We start from the raw sequence: 25,435 nt of genomic DNA on the forward strand, positions 1-25,435 counted from the left end.
TCCGCCCACCCCGCCCCACAGCCGCCGCCGCCGGCCCCGCCCGCTGCTGGCCCCGCCCGCTGCTGGCCCGGCCCTGGCCCCGGCCCCGGCCCCGGCCCCGGCTTCTCCTCCTGCTGGGGCGGGAGGCGTGGAGCCGCCGGACAACGGCAGCGGAGGCGCTGTGGGGGATCATGGCGCCGCTGAGGGACTGCAAGGTGAGGGCAGGCCTGAGGCGGAGCGGGACGGCGAGGCGTCCCGCCTGCCCGCCCGGCCTGGCCCCGCCGCAGCCACCGAGCGCGGGGGCTGTGGCCGCTCTGCCCGTGGCCACTGCTCCTGCCGGGCGCACAGGGGCGGCGGGTGTGCGCTCTTCGGGCGGGCGGTGTCCTCCCGTGTAGGCCTTGGGGAGGCCCCGGGCCCGCCCGAGAACCGGGCTGGGAGGGGGGCTGCTGGCAGGCGCTGGGTCTGTGGCGGGAGGGGAGCTGAGCTGAGCTGAGCCGAGCCGGCTGAGGCTGACAGGCGGGGGCGGAGAGCCAGCCCCCGCGTGGTGAGGCCTCTGTTGGAGCTCACCTCCCTTAACCCCCCGCCCAGTAAGCGTACGCTCGGGGTGGATGTCTGCTGTTGGGATCTGAAAACGGGGACGAGTCGCTGCACCCTTCCCTACCAAGGGGGAAGCAAACTCGTGTCTGAACATCTCTGGGTCTTGTTCATAGTGCAGGCTGGTCCCACAGGCACTCGCCTGCCCTTTCTGTGGGCCACAAAAGCGGGGCAGGCCGCCTTTTAACTCTAAACCAGCTTCAAGTCCAAGGTTTCGAAACCTGTCTGCAGGAGCTAATTACTGATTAGTAATTTGCGTGCTTTCTTCCCGATAAAGTTCATTTTCTCGTGTCACTCCCCTTCTTGTTTTTTGGTTAATTAGGCAGGGGGAGGTAAAAAAAGAAGTCTTGAAGATCTTCTGAGAGTGTCATAGGTTCATGAGCGCCAGAGCTCTGGAGAGCTGCCACTCGAGTAATAGAGGAGGATGTGCTGACAGCAACCCACAAAGAGCGGAGATTCCTCAGAGCCAGCTGGGATTCCAGCAGGAGCAAAAGTACAAATAAACAGCCACCAGATCCTGTGACTAAACTCTTATCTTAAAGCAGGAGAAAGGGCAAGGCTTTGGTCTCGCCAAGAAGCAGTAAAAAGAGCCAAGGCCATGGCACTCTCCTCCAAGAAGCATCACAGAGAAGAGTCCCTTCTGGAGTTAGGAAGGTTGTGGGAAATTAGTGTAACAGAATTCAAAGGTTGCCTCTGTGGAAATGGGAGGTGATAATTATTTTACAAACTCTCCAGGCTGATTTTTACCTACTCGCACTCCCTCTCTCATGGATTTCTTCAGTCACAATCTGGTACCTGAGTACAGACAAGCCCCAAGACATGAGTGTCCCAAGTAGTCAGGGTGGGACCACTTGTGTATGACCCAGAGGACAAGAGGTGCTGGCTCTTTTGTGCTCTCCGTAGCTCTTTGGTTCTTGGTTGGCAACAACAGATTAGGTTTAGGGCAGATCTTTTTTGTCTTTTAGGAGTCAGCGGCTGTTACAGGGTAGTTCTTTCCTGCAGTCTCTTGTCCTGGCACGCTAACGGGGGGAGTAGTGACATACATGATGTGATGCAGCCTTGCTGCCATCCTCCTGTTGCCAGAGTGGGAGTCTTCCAGGGAGGGGTGAGTTACCTGGGCTGTACCCTTGGCAGAGCAGAGGCTTTCCAGAGTAGATGGAAACAGCATGTTCCTCAGCTAGATCAGCAGTGTCTTAGTGATGGATGCAGGCCTTTTTTTACTAACCCTAGTTCTGCTGTTTTTTCTCATGCTTTCGCACAGATGTTTTCATTCCAATGAATCTTAGTATTAACAAAACTCCTCAAAATGGGATGACGCTTTCTACTTGGCAAGTATCTCGAGCTGTTGTGCAAAACAGGCAGTGGCATAGAGAGCTGCTTCAAACAGAGCTTGTTTTTGACAACTGGTGGTGAAAGTGGTTTGTGGCCTATTTTGCAGGGCACCTTGAAAGGTAGCCTGTAAGTGGCAGGTCTAACTTTGCTACCCTCTTGACTTTTCTCTTTACGCTGTTTCTGGATATAGCATGGATTGTAAAGAAAATTTGTAATTCTACATTCCTGTCTAGCCTTTCAGGCTTGTAATTGAACACACAAGTGCTTTAGCTGCTGGAATGTGAGCCTTTAATCCAATCACAGTGGCAAAGCTTTAGGATACTATTAGCAAAGAAGTCTTTGCCTGGTTACTTAAAATTTTTGGCAGTTGGGTCATTAGAACCAGGAAATACCCTGAAGCATAAAATGAGACGAACTGAATTCTTGCAGCATCCGCAAGGACTAATCCCCCATTAGGAGGAGTCTGAATTGGCTTGCCCCGGGTCTTTTTTTATCTACCCTGTATGTTCTGTGTACAGGAATAAAAGTAATGCTGAAGTGATTGGGGCAGCTCCTCAAATGTGTGTATACTTAAGCAAGAATATATATGGTGTGCTGAATGTAAGTCTGTGCTTGAGAAGTCTATGGTCTTAGAGGCAGTGATGGGTGCAGTATAGGAATGCTGAATGGAGGGTGATTAGTAGAAATAAACCCGAATGTTATTAAAAATATATGAATAGGTTGCCAAGGGAAGCACCTCAGCTTGTGAGATGACCGGCTTTGTGGTTTTTTGGCCATCCTGTGTGGGAGAAAAGACCTGCAAGCAACTAGAGATTACATGCCTGTTTGCTGTAGGCACCCACATGAATAAGTTAGGCATTTTGAAATAGGCATTGGATTTTTCATTTTGTTGCCTGAGTTACTTAAGAGACCAGTCATAGAGACAACCATGAACCAGGGTGCTATAGCTGCTGCAACTTAATTCCACCATTGAGTAAACTGCACATCTGCCTAATAAACTCTTTTTGTTCTCCAGTAGCCAGCCAGGAGATGTAGCACCTCAGTCAGTGTTACATAGCTTGTTAAGAAACTATGGCAGCCTGATTCTGGTTTGCATTTTAGCTTTATCAAATGCCCATGTTCTTCCTTTTCGTAAGGCTTGTGTACAAGTCTGTGGTCCACATTCTTTGTTGGCTGAACGCCAGTGACTTGGTGGATTTGCTCTGTCAGGCTGTTTGGCCTACAAGTTACTTAAGGTATTGATTTCAGTTATAGAAAAGCAGGATTTCATTTTACCATGTCTCTACTTCACATGAGGTATGTCTGCAGCAGAGGGACTAGCCAAAAGTTGAGTTCTAGTGAATTAAGAATGGGTCTCTCATTGTGAGATGTGTAACCCATAAAGATCTTTTATTACACTTTATAATTTGTTGCTGCTTTATTCTCACTGTTAACCCCAACTTACTGAGTCTTCAGATTTAACTACAACGGCACAAAAGGTTTGTGTATCTGCTCACGTTGTCCTTCCAGTTTTTCTCTTATTTAAAAAAAAGCGTAGTTGACAAAAATATTAGAACACTACCGATTTGAAAACCTGTTGGCTTAGTCTGGAAAACGAGTGTGTAAAATGAGTGGGTTTGTATTTGTTTGTTGTGCAGGCCTGGCAGGATGCTGGACTTGTCCTGTCCACTACTAGCAATGAAGCCTGTAAACTATTTGATGCTGCGCTGACCCAGGTATGACCAAAAAGTGTGAGAAAATGTGATTTGAAGGGACTTGTGCATGAAACAGTCTTTGCTGTAGCTGATGTTTAAATTTCTTACCAGCTGGGAGAGTTTCACAATCAGGCTGCTACAGGAGTTCAGCCATTAGCAGGCAGCAGAAAACCCTCATAGCAGAGGGCTATGCTGGATGCTGCAGCTGTGCGGAAAAATTCAGCCAGTGTGCTCATCCTGCTTGGTACGGGAGAATCAACCAGTCGACATAAACCACATGGAAATCCACAGTTATTAGTTCTGCTGGTGGCCGAAGTACCTTAAGGAAAACATTTTTTCTGTTTTCCTACTATGCAAAGCTATCTGAATCCGAAGTTTGTCTTTTACTCACTTGTCTTGCTTACTTTTGGATTTTACATGTGTGGGAGAACGAAAAGAAGCCCAATATTATCAGGGATTCCTCGACCCTTTCTCTGTCTCTCTTACAGTACGCAACCTGGGCCAATAACGAGAGCCTCGGAGGTATTGAGGGGTGTCTCTCGAAGTTAAAAGCAGCAGATCCAAATTTTAGTAAGTATAACCTTTAATTCTTAGTATGGAAAGTGCTGGATAATACCTTGTATCTTGGTGTTTAACTTACTTTGTTTAGGCAAGTGGGAAATGTTGGGTTATAGAATTCTGTAAAACTTCTTCAGAGTCTAGAGCAGGCTGGTTTTGTGTGGTTTTTTTCCTTTTCATTTCAAGTCTTTTTAAATGGCTATCATGAAAAGCCTGTAAAAACTTTAGGCTTACGAGACTTCCCGGACCCCTATGATTACAAGTCTTGTTTCAAACAAACGAACAACCCCGCCTTGTGTTTATGTAGAGATGAGTTACCTGCAATGCTGTACAGCTCAAGCTGTAATGTGCTATTTTTCGTAGCAATGGGACATGTCATTGCTAATGGTTTGGAGCTGATTGGCACTGGAAGTTCAGTGCGGCTCAACAAAGAGCTGGACAGTGCAATGAGAATGATGATGACGCTTTCAAAATCACAGCCACTGACTGAGCGGGAGAAGCTTCATGTGTCAGCGCTGGACATGTTTGCCAGTGGGTAAGTCCACTGTCATCCCATTTAAAGGACTGTGAAGAGTTTTAGCGACCAAAGGTGGAAAAGAGAGTTGGTAGTAGTGTTGCCTGACATTAGCTGACATCTAGCAAAGGATCAGGATGAGATGTCAGTGGTTGTTCTTGAATTTATCTCTCCAAACTGTAAGCGTCATGACTAGTTAGTGAGCAGCACCATAAGAGGAGAAGTGCTCTATTGCCACCGCTTTGTGTCATTAAGCACTCCGTATTTTAAACCTGTCATAGGTCCATCGGTGGAATAGGAAACTAAATATTTAGCTACAGTAAGGTCCAATATAATATAACACAGACTTGGATCCACAGAAGCAAAGCTACAAACAGACTTTTCTTCTCTCTGTTGTCTCCCTGTGTCAAAAACGAGTTCCTCTGTAAAATAGGGAGATAGCAGTGTCAGAAGTGCTGTAGAGGCTCACTGTTCCATTCAATATGATGAATTTATGTGCACATTTTCATTATTTGTTTGTCAAACAAACAGGTGAGCATGGATTTACCTCACATACTTCTTAGCAAAGGTAAAGAGGAAGCTACTGAAGCCCTGTTACTATGGGTTTGACTCCCACTAGAGGAGAGGGAAGGTGTCTTTGCACATGTGCTGTTAGATTAATTATGGTAGGTCTCTGTAAAAACTGTACAACCCTTTAGATTTATGGTTTAAGGTTGTTTCATTTTCCATGTGTGTTACAGTGACTTGTTGTAACCCAAGGACATTTCTTTCAAAAGATTTCCCAGAGGATGCTCAGTGAAGATAATGCCATTATTACTTTAAAAAAGACTAAGAAATTCCTTCAAGGGGAAAAAAAAAGTCATTTGATGTTGAATTTTCTATTTTTTGGAATAGCATGAATTTAGAACTAACAGTAGAGGCAGGTATGTGTGCCTTCTCTCAGCAATCAGAATAACTTTTTATTTCTAGCCAGCTTCCAAAAGCTTGTGATCTCTGGGAACAGATTCTGCAGAGCCACCCAACGGACCTGCTAGCCCTCAAATTTTCCCAGGACACTTATTTCTACCTGGGATATCATATACAGATGCGAGATTCTGTTGCCCGGGTTTATCCTTTCTGGACACATGATATTCCACTAAGCAGGTGGGTCATGCTTAATTTTGAAAATTGCTCTTTATCTGTTGTGCACGTACTTTGTGTTTTTTAAGTTCAGACACATCTAAATAGCAGGATCTGTTGGAAACAAATGTGGACAAAGTCAAGGGCTGAAAAGTGAATCAAACCTGACCACAGCTAGAACACCTCTGCTGTATCCCTGTTGACACTGTTGTTGAGAGTTTTTTCTTAAGTGAGCTGTGGCTCAATTAGTAAATTTTGCTGTCAAATATGGCACATGGCACGTAACAAACAGGATAAAATCATGTCCTCACTGATGGCAGTGGCAAAACTCCTTTGGGCTTTTATGGGTCTAGTTTTTTACTTGGGGCTTACATTGTGGGTGATAGAGCACATCAGTGGAAGCAAAAAAGGAGTTGTAACTTGGAATACCATAGTGTAGTTCCGAAATAAAACTTTGGGATATACCATAACAGCTGGTGCAGCAAAGACTGACAAGAAAGCAGAATTTTTTAAAAATTTCTTTAGTTCAGTCCTGGAAGTTTCAGTTTCCCAAAGTTAATTCAGGATAATCTGAATCTATTGACAAGTGAGTAGTTAATAAAAACTGATCTGAGATAATTTTAAAAAAATGTTTAAGGTCTTTTTTAAGACCTGTTAAATTATTTGAAAGCTTTTAACTTTATATAAAAATTAACATTAAATTATAAGTCAAGACATACATTTAGAGATAGATGAATAGGTGATTCACAGGCAACCATAACTTTCTGAATATTTTATGAATGTTGCTGTAGACCCATGCACTGTACCTCCATATCCAGCACAATCTTTTCTCCTTTTTTTCTTTCACAAACAGTGCAGAAAATACAGACTGAATGCTAACATAATAATGAAGCTAACTGAGGTACCCCACAATCTCATGGCGCAGAGGGTAGTGTCAGGAGTCTCATTTTTCCAGCTGTGTTACCTCAACTGAGAAAAATCTAAACCCCTTAGTTCTTTTTAACTACAATATACTGGTTTCATTTGTTGAGTAAGTAAGATGACTTAGCAGTTTTGACTGCATTTTTATAAACTTTTCTAGACACAATGCTACAAAAGTGCAGGTAGTTGTCCACTTAATTGTAAAACAGCAGGAAACACCCATATGCCAAGCATTTATTGAAGTATAAAAACCTGGCAAGTACCCCTTACCCCTTGTCCTCAAACTTACAGGCATGTAGAGTTACATGTGAATTGATATGTTGGCCAAAAAAAAAAAAAAATCAACTTTTATTCATATCGATCCATGAAATAAATCAGTGGCAACATACCCCACACGTTTTAGTAGTTCCTTTGCCTCAGGAGTTTAAAACCAAAACCCCAACAGATATTTTGAGAAGCAAAAATATATCCTGTGGTATTTTGCAATCTACGAATCTGCAAATAGAATAGCAGTGAATCATAGAATCATAGAATCGTTTAGGTTGGAAAAGACGTTTAAGATCATCAAGTCCAACCGTTAACCTAACACTGCCAAGTCCACAGTTAAACCATGTCCCTAAGCACCACCAGTCTGTTAAATACCTCAGGGATGGCGACTCAACCACTTCCCTGGGCAGCCTGTTCCAATGCTTGATGACCCTTTCGGTGAAGAAAATTTTCCTAATATCCAATCAAACCTCCCCTGGTGCAACTTGAGGACATTTCCTCTTGTCCTATCGCTTGTTAAATATTTCTTAAAATGACTGCATCAGGTATGTGTGTAAGAGCATATAACATCCCTAACTTTCCTTTACATTCAGCCTTGATGGCTTAATGGGGATGCTTTACAACCAGATTTTAAAGGGCCACTTCACAGGAAAGTGCTCGCCTATAGTTTTGTGGGCACTGAAGCAAATGCAGAAGGCTACACTCATGTGCTGCATTTGAGATGTTGAGATAACTTTGGTGACAGCACTGTCTTGCTTCTAGCCTTCTAATTCTGCATCTTGCAACTTTTATGGAGATCAACAGATTGTTCTGTGCAACTCTTAATTCTAGCTTATCTAAAGATGTAAATGTCAGTTCTCAAAACACTGGTGATGTGCATCTTGTTACAGTTTCCCATGATAGTGTCTCTGGACCTCTCATTTCCCTAAGAACCAGGTAGTTGTTCTGTATTCTGCAAGCTTGAACCCTCATTGTAACTTGCATTGTAAGGACTGTTTTGGAGTTAAATGCTATTTCTAATAGGTTTTTTAGTTCTAGCTTAAATATAGTTCTAAATGGATGATGTACTGTTTTTGCCCTTTTGCTTAGCTACGTGAAGGGCTACTACTCTTTTGGACTCATGGAAACAAACTTTTTCGATCGTGCTGAGGAGCTTGCCCGTGAGGTAAACTGCCTGTTATTGGTGCTAAAAGGTTTTAGAATTCTTAAACCTGGTCCCTATCCCTGGGTGATGGTTTGCACAAATGCCATTAACTGATTCTCTCCATCATCCCAGTTTTTAGTAGAAATAGCAAAGAGATAAAGCTCAACATGGAAATGCTCACAGAGTTTCATAAGAGACTACTGATAACTATTCCTTAGAAAGATTCCCACATCTATGCCATACCATGGCAGTTTCATCTTGACTGTATTTCCTTCACTGGCTTATGAGTGTGCCTTGTCAGATGGTGTCAGAACACCTGTATAAAATCCGTATATTATCCCATCTGCTGTTTCCCCCATGTATAATTGGCTGTTTACTCCTATTAAAGAATGTTGGATTGGTTTGGTGTAATCTGCTCTTTACAATCCATCCTGTTTGGGTTCCCTCACCCTTTTTTCCCCAGATGCTTGTTCCTTGGTTATTGAACAATTACCTCTACCGTGTTCCTGGGGATCAATATTAGCCGGCCTGTTTCCTTTTTACGAAGATAGTAATTATACTTGACTTTCTCCAGTCGTCAGGATTACCCCTGTCCTCCAGGAGTCTCAGATCCAATTAATTTCTAATAGGTGTTTTTGGCAAACTTCTGTTACATCAAATTGCTGAAAGTGACAACAAGACTAAACATTAACATTTAACATTTATGAGGTTAATGACTGGCCTTGCAAAATGCCTAAAACCTAGTGGGAGTTGTTGGACCAAGAAAGAGGAATTTGCTGAATGTTTAGAGCTGGCCATGTTCTTGAAGAAGAGACATAGTGCCCTGCAAGGCACTATGTCATGGAATATATCGTGCCTATGCACGCAATTCTTTCATGGCTGATACTGATGCATGTCTGTGAAATAAAACATCATTTGATAATCTTCATTAAAGCCTGCATTTTAAAGAGTTTTGCAGGTGTTCATCTCTGTGCAGTAGAAGCTGGGAAGTGAAGTCAGCCAATAAACATTTTCTTCCTTTTCTGTCCAAATCAATTCCTGGTCGTGGTTAGTTGGAATGGTACAGAGATGTACTTAATATGCAGCAAGTAAAAAGTAGTCTCTTGTTTCTATATCAGCAGTGATAAACATTGTTATTTGCAAGTTTGCAAGCTTCATCACATTTTCCCTTTTTCTCACTTATAGGCTTTGGCTATAAATCAGACAGATGCATGGTCTGTTCACACTATAGCTCATGTAAATGAAATGAAAGCAGAAGTGAAGAAAGGGTTAGAATTTATGAAGGAAACGGAAACCAACTGGAAGGTAAACATTCTTGTAGCATCTCTGAAAAAGCTCCTTCTAGGTCTTCTTTATCTCCTCCAGCCAAGTTTTTGATTCCTCTGCATGCAGTTCCTTCCTATCTGCAGACGTATTACAAGCAATGAAAATTTTACATATTAGAAGAAATCATCATTTGAGGTGTTGTTACTATCCATGCTGCTTTTGAAGCAAGAGGCAGAAAAAAATGGCATATTATCAGGGACACATACTGTAGACCACTTTAAGCCATCGTTACGACGACTGTTGAGATCAGACAAACGCCAAACATGTCAGTAGGCTGGGATTCACACAGTCTATCCTCTCACACTGCCTTATTTTAGCTAGGAGTATTGTAATAAATACTGCTTTTCCACAAGTGTGTGGTTTGTACATGCATGTGTACACACTCCCCACCCCCTAGTTTCTTTTTCCTGGTGGAGCTGATTAGGTATTTTACTAATCAGTAAAGACATGGCCATTGCGGACAGGTGAAACATCAGATGTGAAAATTGTGATTTATCGATATGTGATTTATATATATGTGGTTTATTGTGTGGTTCATAAAAGTAAAGTGACCAGTGATATTTTCACAAGCTTTTTGCTTAGACTGAGATGAGCACTGAGAGTCAGTTGAGGAACCCGGCTAAACCTCTTCACGGGAACCTAAGATGATGTGTGAAATGACACAGTCAAATCAAACATTTTAGAAGACTCGTAAACATTTAGAAGACTGCTTCTGGATAAGGAAGGATTTTTAAAGGTCAACTGTAACGAAAAGCGAAATGATGCTTTCGTCTCTTTTCTAGTGTACTGAAGTTACTTTATATATGCAACAAATTTGAGTATCTCTCAGACTATTGAATAGCTTAAATAGTCAGTCATATGGTCCTTTGCTGTAAGTGAAGCTTAATTTTTATTTGTGTTGGACAGCATGTGTTTTCCCAACGATTAAGTGTGTCATATTCAGAGCAGAAGACTGTAAGGTTTGAATTTGTTAAAACCCGGAAGAGTCTATTTTAGAGTCATCTGAGCTGACCATTCCACCTCACCCAAAGAGCAGGGCTGGATAATGAGGCTAGAAGGACTGTTTATTTTGCACTATTTTTTTTTTTTTTTTTTTTAAGTTAAGCATTCAGATACCGAGCTTGGAAGTGCAGGCAGAAAACCCTTGCTTGAGGTTCATATCTGTCATTTCTCAGAAAGCATTTTGTCCTTTGATCTATTAGTTTTAATGAAACAGTGATGCAGGGGACTGACAATTTGGGTGATGCCTTAAAAACCCCTAATCACTGACTTTTGGATTGATTATTGAACTTTTTCTTAAAATAGTTGCATGCCTCTGTCATTTATATCCTTTATCCAACTAAAATAAAGTAATAAAGTGCAAGATCAGTAAGTAGAATTGTCTGATGTACCTTTGTGCCTGACCCAGTATAGTTAAGATTTATAACAGCTGACTTTATCATAATATGTATAATCACTTTTGTGCAATATTTTTCATCTTAGCCATCATGAACACAGAGCGTTAAAATGTAAGTGCATGAAAAAAAAGCAGGTCTCTCTAAGGGCTTTAATAAAGTTGCTTGTATTTTGCCTGGTGATTTGAAATTTTTAATTTTTATTTAATAACCATGATCTGTACTGCCACAGTATTCAGGCTCCTTCTGTTGCTTTTAATTCATCTTTCTCCTTCCCAATAAGAGTGGCAAAGATTTGGTACAGGTTTTCTTTTCAGAGTACTTGTTTTTTTCTTTTTTGTTTCTCCAACCCCCCAAAAAAGCAGATGCCATTTGTTTTATATGTATATTTCAGCACAAAATCAAAAGGGGCAAATTATCTTACCAGAGGAGACCTCTCTGCCAGTGCTGTTTATTATTAAATAGGAACGTTTTTTCTCCTGAGCTGTTGGAATGAGTTCCCATAGCCTGCTTTTATTTATTTATTTAGTAACCTGCAAGCCCACTTGTCCTTTAGCAATTTAATCTCATTCAGAACTCAAAATCAGCAGCAGAAAAAGGGTTTTGTTTTATTCAGTGAGGTAATCCCATGTTCTTGTTTGTATGACATTTGGAATGGTAGTATGGTAGTAAACTTGATATTATCGGGTTTATGCCAAGCACTTAACTACTTCAGTTGCTCAGGTTTGGTTTGTGATTTAATATTAAACAGGTAAAGATTACCAGAATGTTTATCTTAGCACCATAAAGTTCTGACACTCACTGGGAACCTTTGTGCTTCCTGAAAGTGGGTGTTACAGTGGTCACCGTGAAAATGAAGATGCTTTTTCCACTTGTGAGAATGTTAAGTTTAACTACAGCACTGGGAGAGAACGGGAGGAGAGGGACGAACCTTTCTGGTATTTTAATTTTCACCAAAGGATTGTGGAATTATATTCCTCTTCGTCTATTCTCAATGCACTCACAGAAGTGAACTGTAATGACATTGTCTGGAAGAGCAGGCTAGGGAAGAGTATTTGAAATTCTGGTGCCAGCTGAAAAAGGCAGTGCAAAGTTGGTACGGTCCAGCAAATATACATCTCATTTGATGAACTGCCAATGTGTGTAGTATCTAGTGCAGCTTCTTCTGTAGTCCATAGTAAAACATATGTTTAAGAAGTGATTCCTCTCTGAGCTGGATGTCTAGACAGGTGGGATGAATGGCCTTCATAAGGTGGGCATCTCTCTCCACTAACTATCCAGGGTACTTTAGACAAGACGCCTAAATTTTAAATGAGACAAATCTTGCTCTTATTATAGGTGTGGGTTTTTTTCCTAAGGGAAAAAAACCGCTGCAGAAGGGTGAATTCTGAGGCATCCAATTGAAATTCTTCTCTGGAAAATGACATGGGGGAAACCTTGTTTTTGAGGTGTCTCCATGAATAGCTGCAAGGAGCAAATGTATCAAATGAGAGGGTATCCTGTATCCTGGCCAGCTGATTTAAAAGCTTTTGTCTTTTCTGTCTCATGAAGTATTCAGTTTTGCTGAAGTAGGAAACAGAAATCTGACTAGATATGTTTAAATGGGAAGTTATTTTGTAAATAATATTTTTCTCTGCTTTCTTTTTTTTTTCAGAACATTGATATGCTTGCTTGCCATAATTACTGGCACTGGGCTTTATACTTTATTGAAAAGGTATGAGATATTTTCATATAGCTGTTTTATAGTCCAGATAGTTCATTAATCTAATGCTATTTAAAAGGCAGACATAACATTTATAGGGTTTTTTTCAGCTATTTAAAAGGATGTTTTTATAAAATAGCACAATGCCATTTTTACAAGCTAGTCCTTTCTTACAATTATTTTGAGAAGTTTTAATTACATTGGTCAAAGTTCCAGGATCTTTATTAGAATGTTGAAAAATTGCTGTGAGATTATTGCACGTTTGAATATCAAATAGTCTCACTAATTACACTTGACACAGTTATTTGATAGAAAGATGAACTTGGATCTCTAATTTTCAGACAAAAATTAGACAAAATTCTCTTCAAATTCAATACTAATTTGCTGGCCCAAAAATTTGCTGACTATAAGAAAGAGGCAGTGAGCTCTGAATTTGGTCACCAATGTTATTAATTATTAATGTTACTAATTCTTATTACTGAAACACTTTACAAATGGTTGCAATTTTACCTAACCTGTCAGGTGGCAATGCAGAATTTCTTTGGATTTAATAATGCTTAGCACTTGCGGGGTTTAGTTCAGCAGGGAGACAAATGTGACATCATTGAGAAGGCAGTGTCTGTGAAAACAGAGCAATTTGCTTATGTTCAGTATTATTAACGTAGAAGGAGCATAATTTTTGATAGTAGTTTAATAGCTTGTTTATTTTGCCACCGTCTATCTACACAACTTTTTTGTAGCCTGCTTAAAATTATTTTTCTTCCTACTTCTTTGCATACACGATAGGATGCACTAATTTTTGCAAAGATCCCCGAAAGGAACATTAGAATGAGAGGTAATACCTTCTCTTTTTCCCTCAAGTGTAACTTACACCAGTATTGGTACCTGTTATTAAATGAAACCTAAACATACTGATTATATTGCCTAGTAAATCCTGGTTTATCTTAGGCTCCATTCTTTCTTTTAAGGTTTCTTTTAAGGTTACTTTGACTCTGTTTGTTTTGATCCAGTCATGAGGCAGCTGTGAAATAATATTATGACATCTATTAATTGTATGTATGTCTTTGGTTACTACCAGTCACTTTTGGTTACTGTACCTGAATGTTAATCATGCAGTCCTCGTTTGCTTTCACAGGGCGAATATGAGGCTGCTTTGACAATTTATGACAATCATGTGAGTAGGGGCGTTTTTTTTTTTGCTGAGAACGTGCTTAAGACCACGATATGTGCTTTCTTCCTTCTGTATGAGATTGAAACCTATCAGAGTGTGCCATATATGTATTATTTACATCTGTTGTTACAGTTTTTTAGGGAAACTGTTTCTCAACTGGTAAAATGCTCAAAAAACTCCCATGTTATATAGTTCAAGTATTTCTTACACTTGTGCTTGAAAGAGCTACAGTGGCACTGTTGGTCCTGTTTTCCATTCTGTCCGTGTTTCTTATTCATGCTCTGTAAGTCTAAATGCTCCTGCTGAAAAAACTTTTTAAAAGGATGTAAAATAATTTTCCTATAAAGTCAGGTTATCTTTACAAAGAACTGATTTTGCATGTTAGCTACTGTGGTGGTTTAACCCCAGCCGGCAACTAAGCCGCATGCAGCCGCTCGCTCACTCTCCCGGCAGTGGGATGGGGGAGAGAATCAGAAGGGTAAAAGTGAGAAAACTCGTGGGTTGAGATAAAGGCAGTTTAATAGGGAAAGCAAAAGCTGCGCACAAGCAAAGCAAAACAAGGAATTCATTCACTGCTTCCCATCGGCAGGCAGGTGTTCAGCCATCTCCAGGACAGCAGGGCTCCATCACGCATAACGGTTACTTGGGAATAAAAACGCCATCACTCCGAATGTCCCCCCTTCCCTCTTCTTCCCCCAGCTTTATATGCTGAGCATGACATCATATGGTATGAGATACCCCTTTGGTCAGTTGGGGTCAGCTGTCCCGGCCGTGTCCCCTCCCAACTTTTTGTGCACCCCCAGCCTACTCAGTGATGGGTTGGGCCAAGAAGCAGAAAAGGCCTTGACTCTGTGTAAGCACTGCTCAGCAGTAACGAAAACATCCCTGTGTTATCAACACTGTTTCCGGCACAAATCCAAGATACAGCCCCATACTAGCTACTATGAAGAAAATTAATTCTATCCCAGCCAAAACCAGCATGTCTTTTCATTCCTAGTTAATTTATTATAGTTCTTTACTATATTCTTTACTGATTTCAAAATGATCTTTGTAAATAAGCAATATCAAATTAGATAGGATAACATATCTTTGTAAGGATTATAAAAATCATGCAAGCATTAGGAAAACTGCTGGGCAGACTCCTTTCTTCTAACCTTGGCAAAGTGAAGTAATATTTATGGCACTATTTTGGAAAAAATAAAATACCTTGGTCACTGTCCATGCTTACCGAGTTTAACTTCGTAACAGGAAAAACAACAGAAATGAAACAATATAAGTGTTTGTCATTGCAAATTGCTATATTCAGGAAAGATGCGATTAGGGCTATTGCAAAACAGGTATTTTTGAATTGATAAAAAGGTAGAATTAATTCTGTACTGTGAAAAATAAGTTTGATTATCTGAAAAAGTTCCCACTACCACATCAGTTGGGCAGCTTTTGAATACCTGTGATTACAGATTGCTCCCCGGTGTCTGTCAAGTGGAAGCATGCTGGATGTAGTAGATAACTGTTCGATGCTTTACAGGCTTCATCTGGAAGGTAGGATATCTACCCGTCATTCTTTTTTAAAACTGTAAGGGGAACAGTTTTCTTTTTGCCTCCCCCCTTCCCCTGCCTTGCATGTTGGAGAAGTATTTAAAGATACTTACAGAGCAAGCTTGGTCAGTGTTACAGAGGAGGATTTCTTCTGTTACAGAAGAAAATTCTGCTCTTGAGAAAAGCCTCATTGTGAAATTCGTAATGTTGTCCATAAACTTTATTCTTCCCAAGAGGTTCACGCCCCCCACCCCCCGCCCATGGTATGGTATTTCATTCAGCTCAAGCTAGCATAGGTCACATATTTCTTTTTTGACAAATTCACTTCTATTGTCCCTGGAGATTTGAGGCTGAACAATCAAGCACATAAGCCTCTTAAAAGCTGTAGAGCTTCCTTGAAGTAAATTTCAAGTTAGATACTTAACTTTCTATTTTGATACTGGTTGAAACGGCTAGTACATGTATACTAGCCTCTGGCTTTTGTGTACTCTCCTAACTCAGTGGCATTTCTCCTTAACTTTTTTAAGCTAGTGTTTATACACTGGAGTTCATGAAGGGAAGGGATGGACAGATGGATGGACGTTATTTTCACAATATTCTCTTAAAACACCAATGATGCATTGGGTTTGTTTATGAAATCCATGTTATCACTTTGTATAATTTGATTAGAATCATAGAGGTCTTTTTCAACCTTAATGATTCTATGATTCTAAGATCGTCAAGTCCAACCGTCAACCCAACACCACCATGCCCACTAAACCGTGTCCCTAAGCGCCTCATCTACACGTCTTTTAAATACCTCCAGGGATGGTGACTCCACCACTTCCCTGGGCAGCCTGTTCCAAGGCCTGACCACTCTTTCAGTAAAGAAATTTCTCCTAATGTCCAATCTAAACCTCCCCTGGCGCAACTTGAGGCCATTTCCTCTCGTCCTATCGCTAGTTACTTGGGAGAAGAGACCAACACCCACCTCACTACAACCTCCTTTCAGGTAGTTGTAGAGCGCGATGAGGTCTCCCCTCAGCCTCCTCTTCTCCAGGCTAAACAGTCCCAGTTCCCTCAGCCGCTCCTCATAAGGCTTGTGCTCCAGACCCTTCACCAGCTTCGTTGCCCTTCTCTGGACACGCTCCAGCACCTCCATGTCCTTCTTGTAGTGAGGGGCCCAGAACTGAACACAGTATTGGAGGTGCGGCCTCACCAGTGCCGAGTACAGGGGCACGATCACCTCCCTACTCCTGCTGGCCACACTGTTTCTGATACAGGCCAGGATGCCATTGGCCTTCTTGGCCACCTGGGCACACTGCCGGCTCATGTTCAGCCGGCTGTCAATCAGCACCCCCAGGTCCTTTTCCTCTGGGCAGCTTTCCAGCCACTCTTCTCCAAGCCTGTAGCGTTGCCTGGGGTTGTTGTGGCCGAAGTGCAGGACCCGGCACTTGGCCTTGTTGAACCTCATACAGTTGGCCTCGGCCCATCGATCCAGCCTGTCCAGGTCCCTCTGCAGAGCCTTCCTACCCTCCAGCAGATCAACACTCCCGCCCAACTTGGTGTCATCTGCAAACTTACTGAGGGAGCACTCGATCCCCTCGTCCAGATCATTGATAAAGATATTGAACAAGACTGGGCCCAAAACTGAGCCCTGGGGAACACCGCTCGTGACCGGCCGCCAACTGGATTTAACTCCATTCACCAGACGATTCATTATGAATGTCATAATGAACAGTTGCTACAGACGGTTCATTATGAACATCATCTCCAAGAATACATGAGCAATCTCATAATAAAGCCAGAATCTCACTAATGCAATCTAGAATATTGGTGATAAATTACTCACAGTCAATAAACTCTTTGCCCAAATACAGCAGGCTGCAGCTGAGCATTACTGTATAAATTTTGCCACATCAGGGAATGTTTTCTTGAGTTTAGTAGGAATGTTGTTTATGCAAAGTATATGAATATTGCAAAGTCACGGTTTTGCATGTGGTATTTTTCTTGAGAAAAATATTTTTTTGCTCTTAGGTGTAAAGCTTGGAGACAGGTTCAACAATGTTCTCAAGCTTACAAAGAAGCACACCAAAGATCACATTCTTCTGTTCAATGATGTACACATCTTGATGTCCTCACTAGGAGCCAAAGACCACAAAACTACTGATGAGCTTTTAACAACTCTTCAGGAACTTGCCAAGTAAGCAAGTGAATTAAAGTATTGTATTCAATAAGTATTTTGTCCTCTGAACTTCAGGGTGATAATGTCTCTGGCTTGCCGAAGCACTACAACACGCTCTTCTCTGCTTTAGCATGTCACTGGGACATGTCTGGTTTAAGTAGGCCAATCTCCAGTTAGGAGATCCCTATAATTATTTATTTTTTGAGTTAATGTCTAGAGGGGTTTCTAATCCTTTTAAGCAGAAATCTCTTAGTTTGAGGTCGTGGACACTAATCAAACAGTTGCTGTGTATTTCCTTTCAATGGGTTCACACTAAGCTATGTTACATACAATGAATCAAGTATTTCACCTCTATATTAGTAAGGGCATTCTACAATATATGTCAGCTATCTATGGTGGTTCTTTTTTGCTCTGGTTTAAAAGGTTCTTTAATAATAGAGCATTAGTTGTAGTGATATTCTAATAGCTACTCTTTGATGTGATGTGAAGTACCTCTGCAGGAAATTGTATTTCAAGTACTGCTAAAGTAATAATAGAGAATGTTTTGCTTTCAAATTAAATTATCTGAAAAATTTGAATATTTAAGTATTTCATCTAAACAATGTTGTTTTTCTATTCCCTTATGTATTAAATAACTGTAAATTGCCTTGATTTTTTGAAGAGGTTGATACATAGATGCTTTAAATGCAATTTCTTCCCCCCACACACACCCTGTTTTTCCTCTGCTTCAGCATCTGTTGCTTGCCTTGCCTTAAAAAAGAAGGAAGGAGAACCTGAAATTATCACTATTTGTTCCTGACTATAATACCCATCAATCAAAAATAATAAAAAATAAATGTAATTTTTAAGAATACTTACAAAAACAAGTAACTGTCAAATCAAGCCTAAGCATGTCTGATTTGACTAAAGTATGAAATGGCAAATATCTTTTATATAAGTATATAAATATATGTAAGTAAATATAAAGTATATAAAATTGCACATGCACACCGCTTCAGGGAAGCTTTAATGAACATATGCTACTTATCCTTTCACCCAGTGCTTTCTTTTGCCTATGTGTTCAGCCTTTTAGAGTAATACAGCTGTACATTTTTAGCTGTAGTTTAAAGTATTATAAAGCTTAATTTTATTATTTGAGAAAACAGACTGTGAGATGAAGGGATTATATTAATGCTTGGATTAATGGATTAATTTATGTGTATCATTTATGTGTATCATTGATGCTAAATGATACCTAAGATGCGTTTTGTGTGTGTTAAAAAAGCAGTCATAAAACTTTGGCACAAACAACAGCCATTCTTGGCTTTTCATTAATATTTTTCCCTAGCCTTTGCAATTTAAAGTTGACAAGAAATTTTTTTGTAAAGTATTCTATGGCGCGCTCTGGTGGTTGGTATCACATGCTTATTTTCGTGGATGGAAATGTTAGTTAATGCAGGGGGTATGTTGTTCTTCATGAATCAATACTTCAGATCAATTGCAAGAGAAAGAAAAAACCAAATCAGTCTTCCATCTCTGTGCATTTTCTCAGAGAGCTGGAACAAATGTTTAAAGGAAGAATTGTTTCATCATTTACATCATTAACTATCTCAAACTACTTACTTAAAACACATCTGTGGTGCGCTTCTAACTTTCCAGGATGCCATATTTTCTTTAAGGAATGATAAACACATAGGGCAACACTGCATACTGAAAAATCAACATTGACCTAGTGGAAGAAATGGGAAATTTGTAATACTGACTCAAGAAGGAGAGCACAGAGTATGCTCTGTGTTTGGTAAATTTAAGGTACTAGCATGGGAGTGTGACTCTCAGCTGTCGTTGCAAGCACTCAAAAAAGCCAGGGACTAAGTTTCCTCAATGTTAAAGATTTAATTGGAAAATTTACAGGAAAATCTGTTCTAAACAATGGATGGAATTTATAGCATTGAACCGTGCACTGTATTCTCAGGAATAATTCATATTGCTTGGGATAGAGAGCCCTCCTCTCCTTGTATTGCCAGCCAACCTTTTGGCACTGAAATGGCACTACCTCCAAGGCCTGATCGCTGTCAGCTTCTTCTGTAGCAGTGGAAAAACCACAATTCCACATTGTCCTGTGCAGGTATTGCCTGTAGACCAAAGAGCTACAGTTTGGTTACTTGTTTGTTGTTGGTTTTTGTTTTTTTTTTTTTAATATTGGCAAGGATGTCTGCTAGAATGTATACGTTCTTTTGCACGCATGTTTTCGTGGTATATGCCTCTTCCACTCTTGGATGGGTTAGGATACAAGCACGAAAAAAGAAAAGAAAAAAACCCAAACCTTAAGAGCTAGCTAAAATCCATTGCTGTTCGTGGGCCTAAAAGCAGTCTGTTGTAGTTAGAATAAAAGAGCAGACTTTGAGAGCTGTCATTTGGAATACAGTTTATATTACAAAGACGGCGAGGCACTGTGCTGTGTGGCGAGCTGTTTTGCAAGATTGTTATTTGGAGCTGTTTGCAAGGGACTGATGCCACTTTTGGCAGAGATGAGAACAGTCAAAGAACTAGCAGTAGGATGTTCTGGTGAGACCATCAGAAGAGAAACTGTGCAGTTTTCTCACTTTTCTAGCCAAAACTGGTTATTGCAAAGGCAGGAGGAGTTGGGCTTGTGCCTTTTGCAGATGTATTCAGGAGAATGAAAACTGATTGATTGATGAATAACAAAAAGGTGAAAGTAACATAACCACACCAAAAGATACTGTCTAAATAAAATACGTGAAACATCAGGCTTTATACAGTAAAGAAAAAAATCTGTCTGCAGTGACAGACTGGCACTGAAATATACATATTTATAATTTGACTTATGGGAGTTAACCACTTTCTCGTTCTACAGAGCACCTTGTGAAGACCATGAGCTTTCCCTGGCTCCTAGTTTGGGGTTGCCACTGTGCCAGGCTTTTGTGGAGTTTGAAAATGGAAATTGCGACAAAGCTGTAGACCTGCTGTACCCAATCCGTTATCAACTAATCCAACTAGGAGGCAGTAATGCTCAGGTAAAGGAGATCAATAAAAGACTTTTTGATGTGACTTAATCCTCTTTCAGTAGCCTCCATTAGGCACTTGTATTGTTAACAACATTTCATTCTTAGAAAGTGAAAAGCTAAACTGTGCTTGTGACTGAATCCTGTTTGCAAAGACTTATTAGCAGCTGTTAGCTATTTAATTTTTCTTGTCAATATGTTTCCTTCCTCAGTGGTTTTAATAATTTGGTAAATAAGACGTTGTAACCAGCAATACTTTATAAGTTACTTATTACTTTGTATTTTTGCTGACTTCTTTTTTCAGAGAGATGTTTTCAGCCAGTTATTGATTCATGCTGCTTTAAATTCTAAATCACAAGCCAAACAAAACCTTGCACGGTGAGTATTTTTCCTGATAAATATTTGTGGAAGTAGTACTGTTACTAAAAGTAAGGAGTAGCGAGTATACTCAAACCAATAAAGTAAGGCTAAAATTATATGCAAGCATTTGTGTTAAATGTAGCACCATTTAACTAGGATAAAAAGTACAATAGCTTCCAATTCCAAAAGTACACTCTTGTGGTCTGGATGAATGATCTGTATTTGTTCAAGGGCAGTTGATTTTCAAACGGTTGTCTTAAAATGTGGCCTCCTGCCTGTTGATCAGTGTACTTAATGGACTGCTAAACTTCTGTGAACTGCTGAAAATCAAATCTGTCCTAATGATGACATCTGCTTTATTGGGAAATAAGATTTGCAGAGTCTGATATGTGAGCTTGCCTTAGTACTAATCACAAGAGCTTTGTTTGGTAGAAATTGTAGATGTTGCTTATTCACCCATATTGAGTTCTGTTGAAATACACTGACTGGGTCTGCCTGTGCACTTAAGAGAATGGGACAATATGAAGCCTTGCCTGTTCCCTTCCTGAGGTCTCTTTGAAGCAATATCAAAATTATTCTTCTGTGCACTGTGATCTCTGGGTTCTCATTTTCAGTCTCTGTCAGTGGTGAAAACTGCTTTTCTGCCTAAACTTACTGCCAAATGTTTCCAACAGGGGAAATCTGCGCCTCAAGAGCAGGTCTTTACATACTGTTTTCCTCCTCTTACAAGGGTACTGCTGGTGATCTTACAGGAAAACTGATGTGGTCCTCATGACCTTCCCGTTTCTCTCCTACCTCTTCTCCTTTCTCAGGTGCCTCCTGAGAGAACGTGATGTGATGAGACCAAATTCACCAATGACGGAGCGACTTATTAGGAAAGCAGCAGCTGTTCATTCAATGGCATAAGTCTTTCCCCTGTGCTTCAGCTGAAATAGTAATAAGCTTACCAATCAAAGTCTGGGAGTCTGGGTGCAGGGAGTGGAGGGGTGCTATCCTGTAAACCATGCTAGAGATTCACGGTAGGTGAGAGTACCCTATGGGTCAGAGATCTGATGACGATTTCCTTAAAAAAAAAAATACAGCTGTTGCGTTTTAGGAGGTTGTATCTTAGATGATTCCACAAGGAAAGAAGAAGATAACCTGCTGATAATGCACAGCTTTCTGAAGGATCCCAGGACGCTGCTTTTCTGGTATATTTTCCTGAAAGTTCCCTCTGACCCTGATTATACACAGTACAGTAGCAGTACCTGGATTTCAGTCATTCATTGGCCCAATTTGTTACTTCGTTAATATGTTAAATAATCAGTAAACTGCTTAGGAAATTCAAATGGACCTTTTAAACATAGCTAATAGGCAAATATGGGGCCAGAGCCAATACGGGCATAAACTGAATTCCGTATCAAGCTTCCAGTCCATTCAGGCATGAATCACAGGCTCTGGCATTACAGATTTGTCTGCATTCAGGATCTCTTTCCAGGTGCATATTTTTAAACTCCCTCTCATAAAATGCTAAACTTTTTCCTTTCAGTATAGCACCTCAGAGCTTTCTGAAATTACTATGTGAATGAAACCAGACAAGAGGGAGAATAGCTGACTGCGACTATTCTAACACGGGTACTCCCTTGGCACTTTTAAAGCTTTCAGAAAAAAGGAAGAAGCCTGGATTTCAGCTAAAACAGTACCATCTCTGAATGGTTTGGACTGGCGTCTTTGTGTTTACCTGAGCTTTTGGAAAGTCAGGCCTTACTACCATCTCAATAGCACGAGTCCCTGTGCGTTAGCAAACTAGAGTTTAAAACCAATGTGAAAGCACGCACTTTATAGAGGTATCTCAGAGCAGCTGAAGACTGGAAGGGAGCTTCCACCATAGAAAGAGAGCTAAGAGGAACTGACACAAAGCTTTGTCCTGGTACAAGTGATGTGACAAGCTTTGGCGCTGCAAATGAGGCACAATATGAGCCATGTACCTCTATGAAGTTCTAGTGCCTCTGGATTCCTGCAGCGTAGCGGAGCTTAACAGATTGTCTTGCAACAGTAATCCAGAAATCCCTAATGAAGGAAAAGTTGATATTTCAAACTGAAACTGAACTAATGCCGCCTCTTCTTCTTCCCGAATAGAAATGCCACACTCTTCAGCTGCCCGAGCTCTGGCTTTGGTGTCATATCTGCAAGCTCTCCTGGACGCACACATGCCTGCCCCTCCCTTCCTGTCCAGCTTAGGCACTTCCCCATGTCCCACAGCAGCCCCATCCCACATACAGTTTCCTTTTGACCTAAAAAAGCACTTTCATAGCTGGCCCTGCACTGCCCCTGAAGTTCCTGCATAAGGAATAAGATGTGGAAGTGCCTTGCTGCCACCCTTCTTCCCCCAGCCCTCACTTGAGGAAAAAAAGAGTTTATTTTTGAATCAGCAATAATTTGTGAAACCAGATAAGGATATTGCATCTTTGCCTGCAGCCTTTTAAATCTTGCGGACAGTCGTAGTTCCCAGCTTCATCACTGCTTTATCTGTCCAGCCATGACTGTGATATTGGCTCACTCTGTGCTAAAGTTATACTAGATTTTTACTATTATTTTTAATCGGTGCATTTCAAGCAATGACTTTAGACGGATAACTCAAGGTTTTACTCAAGGAACGTAACAAATCTTATTAGGGAACAAAAGCCTGAGAAATCTGCTGGCTGGCTATGAAGTGTGTAGTTTATGTGATCCATTGTTACACAAATTTAAGAATGACATTTGTAGTACTTCTGATATAATGTGATTGAGAATTTTGTCTGCTTTACATCAATAAATTCAAAGATGTGCTCAGTTGAGCAGCAAGTATATGACTTCTTTGCATGTATGGATGAAGCTTTTAAATGGGTTATTCAGCTTAATTTCATAAACCTGTAACAGTATGCGTCCTCTTTGCTTCCATGAATGTGACTAGAAGCTTTTTCATTCAACTAGTACTACACATTTTGCCCATAAATGAGAACTTCTGGTTTTCTGCCTTATCTTCCCCTTATTTTTATCTAAAATACTCAAACCATTCTGTCTTGCTTCACCATGCTATGCTGAATCGTTTTGAATTGCCATTATGGAAAATAATTAACAAGCAGGGGAGGAAGAACAAGCGGAAGAAGAACTTGGCCAAGGACCATGCTGACTCCTAAAAGCTCACCTTTTCATATCTAAGCAGAGCAGCTGAAAAGCAGTTGATACAAACTTCATATAAACATCTGCTGCTTACAAAAGAGATACTGGTTTTGCACAGGTTGTGCATACACAGACACATCCCCATCCTTGCTTTTGTTCTATCTTTGCCACATCTGTTGAAGTTAGCAGGCTATCCCTCCCAACCTCCGTGGGACTTCTTTTTAAGAGGGGCAGAAGTAATAGTCCTTTGTGCTGTGCATCAGAATTTGAGCCCGGGCATTACATCAGGAAACATCTACTTTTAACTTTGATGGTATTTTTCATGATCCCCAGAGTGGCTGCAAGGGCAATACTCCCACTTTACAAGCCTTTTCTGAACTGCTTCCTTAGTCATCTGTGCTGAGCCCGTGCACACCATCAGCTCAGTTACCTCTACAGCTTCTTCAGCGTTAGGTGTTTCTTGAACCTCAGTGCAATAGAACAGGGAGCTGGTGATGCTCTGTTGGACTTCACTACTGTCAGACCTGGCACTGCAGTATTTGTAACAATTCTGTTAACATCAAGCAAGCTGAAAATCTTTGCTACACTGGATCTAGCTTTTAAGACCCATTAAAAGAATTGTTAAAGGCCTGTCTGGTTTAGACTGTCAGTGCTGTTAAGCTGTACTAAAACCTACTGTTATGATTTGTGGTAGGTACAGGAGACTGCTGTGAAAGCACAGCTGTCGCCCATCATCTAAGGCCTTGCCTAGGCTCCTGCCACTCAACCCCAAAGCTTCTTGGTTTTGTTGGTGAAGAAAGTGTACCACAGCATTGGTGGTATCATGACTGTCGTAGCAGGCACATTGGTTTTGAGTCATTTTTTTTGTTTGCAAATCAAGACCAGATTTATTAAACCAGGGTGAAGCATGTTGTTTTAAACAAGTTTTCAACCCGTGTTTTCCTGATCAAGGCATACATATAGATCTTTTCAATTACAAAATAAAGGCCTCAGTCAGCTGTAGGAACCTCTGCAAGTGATAGCTTCTTTAACTTCTTTGTATGCATAGCTACTGACCAAGACCTTTTGAAAGGATATTGTGCCTACCTGTGTGCAGCCACCATGCAGTCTCACAGGCCACGACAACACTTGGCATCGGTGGACGGGCTTGTTCCGAGGCCTTGAGTCTTTTTTCCTGAAAAATGGCATTGCATTTGTCTTGCAGACTCCCACTCGCAGCTGCCTTGTCTTTGAGATGTAAGAACCCAAAGAGCAGCTGTGCCAGAGGGCTGCACTTTCCCGTCTTCAGAGCGGTCACCAACGTAGCATCTTTTTTTTGCAGAGGCTTGAATGTGCCAGGAAGCAAAACAAAGCCCCAGAGCCTTGCAGGGGCTAGGAAACCGTGTTCATGCCATTCCCTTTCACAGATACCTCAGAACACTCTCCATCTTAATACTTGAAGGGGTTTGGGCGGGGTGGAGGGAGGAGACATGACTAACAGAGCTGCTGACCAGCTGACGGCTAGGATTGCATCTGGT

The 25,435-nt window shown here is 41.0% G+C and overlaps 1 protein-coding gene across 1 annotated transcript; it reads left to right on the plus strand.

Annotated features, from left to right (window-relative positions):
• The first annotated feature begins 54 nt into the window (after nt 1-54).
• Nucleotides 55-24,548, plus strand: TTC38 (tetratricopeptide repeat domain 38). Its single transcript, XM_075162348.1, has 14 exons — nt 55-194; nt 3,543-3,620; nt 4,088-4,169; nt 4,521-4,692; nt 5,641-5,814; nt 8,068-8,143; nt 9,308-9,427; nt 12,497-12,556; nt 13,680-13,718; nt 15,173-15,254; nt 17,268-17,433; nt 20,270-20,429; nt 20,722-20,795; nt 21,590-24,548. Exons 1-14 carry the CDS (start codon nt 171-173, stop codon nt 21,681-21,683), a joined length of 1,401 nt encoding a protein of 466 aa, XP_075018449.1. The 5' UTR covers nt 55-170; the 3' UTR covers nt 21,684-24,548.
• Nucleotides 24,549-25,435: the final 887 nt, after the last annotated feature.

This window comes from Calonectris borealis, chromosome 1, assembly GCF_964195595.1.
Source record: "Calonectris borealis chromosome 1, bCalBor7.hap1.2, whole genome shotgun sequence".
NCBI lineage: Eukaryota > Metazoa > Chordata > Aves > Procellariiformes > Procellariidae > Calonectris > Calonectris borealis.